This window comes from Enhydra lutris, unplaced genomic scaffold (assembly GCF_002288905.1).
Source record: "Enhydra lutris kenyoni isolate GAN:26980312 unplaced genomic scaffold, ASM228890v2 scaffoldscaffold88, whole genome shotgun sequence".
NCBI classification, from domain to species: domain Eukaryota; kingdom Metazoa; phylum Chordata; class Mammalia; order Carnivora; family Mustelidae; genus Enhydra; species Enhydra lutris.
The window spans coordinates 1127287-1132559 of record NW_019154172.1 but is presented as its reverse complement, the minus strand read 5'-3'; the positions used below and the strand labels follow the sequence as shown (position 1 = coordinate 1132559).

Genomic DNA, 5273 nt, shown 5'->3' with positions numbered 1-5273 from the left:
ATTCTGTCCTGGTGGCTTGACCATGCCCAGACCCACTATGTCCCCTGCTATCTCCTGACTGGCCATGACTAGTTCCCTGTCTCCCTCTAGCTATGGATCCTGACTCTCCATGTTGAGATCCAGAGTGGCTTTGAGGGGATCCTGTGTGTGTCTGTGGGGCTCCTGAGTGCCTTTCAATGTCTCTGGAATCACTGACAGTAGAACCCCTTCCTGTACTCTTACTGGATTCTGTCCTGGTGGCTTGACCATGCCCAGACCCACTATGTCCCCTGGTAGCTCCTGACTGGCCATGACTAGTTCCCTGTCTCCCTCTAGCTATAGATCCTGACTCTTCATGTTGAGATCCAGAGTGGCTATGAGGGGATCCTGCGTGTGTCTGTGAGGTTCCTGAGTGCCTTTCAGTGTCACTGGAATCACTGACAGTATTTCCCCTTCTTCTAGTCCTACTGGATTCTGTCCTGGTGGCTTGATCATGTCGAGACTCACTATGTCCCCTGGTGTCTCCTGACTGGCCCTGTCTCCCGCTAGCTGTGGTTCCTGACTCTCCATGTTGAGATCCTGAGTGACTATGAGAGGAACCTGCGTGTGTCTGTGGTGCTCCTGAGTGCCTTTCACTGTCACTGTTCTCACTGACACTAGAATCCCTTCTGTTATTCTTACTGGATTCTGTCCTGGTGGCTTGTCCATGACTGGAGTGGCCATGTATACTCCTCTCTCCTGACTGTCCTTCAGTTTTTCCCTGTCTCCCTTCATCTCTTTCCCTAGTTTGATTCTCAGCTGAATCTGATATTGTTCCAGATTTGGGAGACCCTTTTCCTGAACTAGTCTCATAGTGTTCTTTTTCCTGTACCCTAGATTCATGTTTATCATAGCCAGAGGATTGACCTGAGGTCAATTCATGTTGATCATAGCTAGATGACTGCCTTGAGTTGGATCCATATTGACTATGTGTAGAGGACTTGCCTGAGGATGACCTAGAGCCAGAACTGGAGGATTTCCTTGACCTGGAAGCATGTTTGCCGTAGGTAGACTGACCTGATCTAGACTCATGTTGTTCAAATTCCAAAGAATGACCTGAGCCAGTCCCAGAGGCAGGAGAGTGATGTTTACTAGATCCATATCCAAAGCTAGAAGATTGACCTGAGCCATATCTATGTTTTGCAGAGGTAGATTGATGAGAACCAGACCCATGTTGTCCAGAACCAAAGGACTGTCCTGAGCCAGTTCTGTGTTCTCCCAAGCCGGAGGTCTGTTTCGCACCAGATGAGTGCTCTGAGCCAGACCCATGTTTTCCAACACCAGAGGACTGTCCTGAGGTAGACCCATGCTGACCCAAACCAGAGGACTGTCCTGAACCATATTCCTGTTTTCCAAAGCTAGAAGACTGACCTGAGCTGGATTCATATTGTTCATAGCCAGAGGACTTTCCTGAGCCAGACCTATGCTGGATAAAGCCAGAGGCCTGTCCTGAGCTTGACCCATGTTGGCCAAAGCAAGAGGACTGTCCTGAGCCAGACTCATGTTGTCCAAAACCAGAGGTCTGGCATGAACCAGAGCCATATCCAAAGTTAGTGGATTGACCTGAGCCTGATCTGTGTTGTCCAAAGCCAGAGGACTGCCCAGAGCCAGACCCATGTTGTCCACATTTAGAAAATTCACTTGAACCTGACCCTTTTTGATGAGAGTTTGAAAAGTGTCCACAAGAACCATGTCCATGTTGACCATAGCTAGAAGGCAGACTTGTTCCAGACTCATATTGTTCACAGCAAGAGGACTGACTTGAACCTGTTCTCTGTTGTTTTCCACAGTTCTGTGTTTGACCACATGCTCTAGATCCATATTCTTCCTGACTAGAAGACTGGCTGCAGGAGCTAGACTCATATTGACCATATCCAGAGCACTGACCTGAAATACATCCATGACCTAGTCCACCACTACTTCCTGACTGACATCCTGACTGGGTACAGTTAGATTGATTTCCTTGCCCTCCAAATCTACCTTTCTGACAAGAAGTAGAAACATTTTGTGGCCTTCCACACCCACATGAGTTGCTGGAACCGCATACATAGTTTTGCCTTCCATTGTCTCCTGAGCCTCTAGAACTAGATCCAAGCTTTTGTCCTCCACTCTGTCTTGACTGAGTAGAGTTTGATTCATGTCCACTAGCATCCAATCCATGTGACAGACCACTATGACCTTTCCTTCTCCTGCTCTTTAATCTAGATCCAGATTCATATTCCTTCTCGGATTCCCTAGAGGGGCTAATGTGTGACTTGTTTCTTCTTTCTCCCAGCTCCTCAGAGCTGGAACCATGTCTTTCTTTGCCACTACTCCATGAGTGACCAGAGCTAGACCAATGGTGTCTTTTCTCAAATTGCTCTTGGTTTCCTGAGCTAGATAAATCACCTTGCCTTCCCAGCCTCTTGGAGTTTGACCCATGTCTATGTTTCCTAGCTCCCCTTAAGCCCTCAGAACCATAACCATGCTCCTCTCCCTCACTCCATCTTGAATGTCTGTAACCTGATTTCTGTCCTGGTGTGTCTTCTTCTTCCTCTTCTGTTTCACTTTCTTCCTTTTGGTGTCGATGACCATGGCCATGCTTCTTTGACCCTGAAGCTTTGCAGTATTCTTTGCTGAGAACCTTGTTGCAGGCCATAGCCAGCTTGAATACCATCAGAAGAAACTCAGTAAAGTCCAGTCTTCGGTCATGATCTCGATCTAGCATGTGCATGATAACATCCACTGTATCTGGATCATCTGGGTTCTGTATATAGGTGACATACCAAAGAAGACCTAGTCAGCCTAGCCCACATAGGAAGGTAACATATTCAGGTAGAGCTGTGGATGTTTAACATTAGGTATTTTAAATCCAGTCAAGTGTTACTTTAAACTAAATCAGCCTAATAGGACCCAGCAGGTGAGAAGAAGTAATGGAAAAGAATAAAATCTATCGGGAATCCCAGCAGAATACAGCTCAAGGACCTCAGCTAGGGGACTAGTACTCAGGTATAGCATCAAATTGGTACCTGGTATATTTTAGTTTTACATGCATTTTAAACATTATATGCTGATATATTCTGTTAGAATCTATCATTTTAAAGGTAATAGCTGAGTTCTTCCCAAGTAGATGGAAGAAATACTCTCTTGTTTGCAGTTTTTAGTCATCCTGGCTACTTGCTCAGCTCTCCCTGTAGATGTTTCCGTCTCTATACTTTTTATCCCAAATTTGAAAGGGCAATCTCTTATGTTTTAGCACACATTTATATTCTGTTTTTTTTCAGAAGGGGAAACCTGGAGGCATGAAAAAGTCTGAAGGCCTACATGGTGGATATGCACAGGAAAATGAAAAAACCTTCACCTTTCTAAAAATAATGTCCCAGAAGACTTTCTGATGTCCCCGAAAAGTACACTCCTAGAGTTGGTTCAAAAACCATTGAGAGTGTGTACTTTTTAGCTAATCTTTGGTCACATAACAGAGAATTTACAAGACCCTAGAAGCCTTCAGTCCTGGTGTATGGATTCTCACCTTCAGAATTGGACGGAACTCTTTCTCCAGAAGTTCCTTTAGTTCATCCTTGCTCAGTGTGCCACATTCCCCATCTTGCTTGGTGTATTTGTAGAAAACATCAATGACCGTGACAACACTTCTCAAGAGGTCAGTCATCTTTTTGCAAGTTTAAGTGAACCTGTAGAAAAAAAGAAACAAAAGATGCTATTATTCATGTTCTTTTTTAAAAATTTAGAAACAATTCTGATTTTAATAATAATCATGATGATTTTTCAAATCTCTTGTCTCTTTTAAACCTAAAATACTATTGTATTGCATGGAGAACTGGATGTGGTGCATAAACAAAGAATTCTGTTATGCTGAAAAGAAATTAAAAAAAAAACACCTAAAATACTTCAACACGTAAGGATGAGTTAGGGATCTTTCAATACAGTGAAAATTGTTAATTTTGAGTTACTTAGATAAGATCAAGTCATTGTTGCTGACTGAACTAGGATTAGAGCTCTGATCTCTATGTCCTGGATGAATATAGTCCTTACATAATGTCTCTACACTTTGTGTACTTTGGTGTTCTGGGTGTTGTGCTGGAGCTTCCACAGTTTCTAGAACCACACAGATGTATTGTCCCAGTCTCTCTGGTTAGTTTCACTGGTTCTTTTGAGTCAAAAGTGACAGACCTTATATCATAACCATTTCTCCTCTGGACACTAGAGACTAAACAGGATTGTTAAGGCCTTCAGCAAATAAACAATGAGCAAGTTACCCATTACCTTGGTGATTCAGAACCATGAGAACCTCAGAAGAGCTCAGGAACTATCCTAATCTCAGCTTCAACTAAACACTTCAATCTTATTCTTTTTCAATAACCAGGGAGAAAGGCTCAGCAATGCAGACAGTACGTTTCCTAGTGGATGACTGGATCTTAGAGACTGAGGCACTGACATTGAACAGGGAAGGGACTCTACACCAGTGCTGGCCTCCTCTCTACTTCAGCTGGCCAACCCAGGAAAAAAAATGGCATACAAAAGACTAGGAAGAGAGTGTGGAATAGTCTAGAAGAAGGTGAATTTCTTGCATTATTCATCTTGGCAATAAGAAATTTATTCTAAAAAGACCCCAGGATAAATGAAACTAACCAAATAAATAAACAAAAAGAAAAGAAAAAGAAACAAGAATTAAATGGCCAAATATATAGTAACTCTGACTTAACTCTTACTCCTGAATTTCTAATGTGGACAACAATCAACCAAATATCCATCAATGTAGCTGGATGAATTTTCTCTCACCTGGTTCACCAAAGGAACACGTAGGATAAATCCTGATGCAGCTTGCAGGGTGACCAGTGGATTGAGATAGTGGCCTTTATATAGCTTAAAATGTGTGGGTGCTCTCCTCTGTGGGATGGACTACTGATTCATTTCTAATCAAATCTAACCCCACCTCTGTCATGTTTATCTTCCCACTTCTTCACATTCTTATCTTTGAGGTGATTGCAAAAAGGATGGTGCTGGTTCAACTTCCAGTATGAGGACATGTTGTAGGACACTTTTTTCAGGGTCATACACTTGTGAAAATCAGAGAATATATTTTTGAGGACTCGTGTAGTTCATTCCTTTTATTTAGTACCCACAATAAGTAATGAAGTGTAAGATACTTGATATCTGTGCAGTGAATGCATATTCAATTGAAAATGAACATAGGCCATGAGCCTTACCTAATTGATATCTTTTTTGCAATAATAATAACTACCAGTTATTGAGAATTT

General features: G+C 42.6%; 1 protein-coding gene across 1 annotated transcript in view; it reads right to left on the bottom strand.

The window, feature by feature from the left end:
* Positions 1 to 4843, bottom strand: part of LOC111161989 (filaggrin-2-like) — a 110024-nt gene extending 105181 nt beyond the window's left edge. Inside the window, exons 1-3 of the mRNA XM_022526116.1 lie at positions 4795 to 4843; positions 3527 to 3686; positions 1 to 2764 (exon numbers count right to left, since the gene is read on the bottom strand). The exon at positions 1 to 2764 is cut by the window's left edge and continues 538 nt beyond it. Of these exons, the coding sequence (XP_022381824.1) occupies positions 1 to 2764; positions 3527 to 3664 (2902 nt within the window). The 5' untranslated portion in view covers positions 3665 to 3686; positions 4795 to 4843. The remainder of the gene's footprint in view (positions 2765 to 3526; positions 3687 to 4794) is intronic.
* Positions 4844 to 5273: the final 430 nt, after the last annotated feature.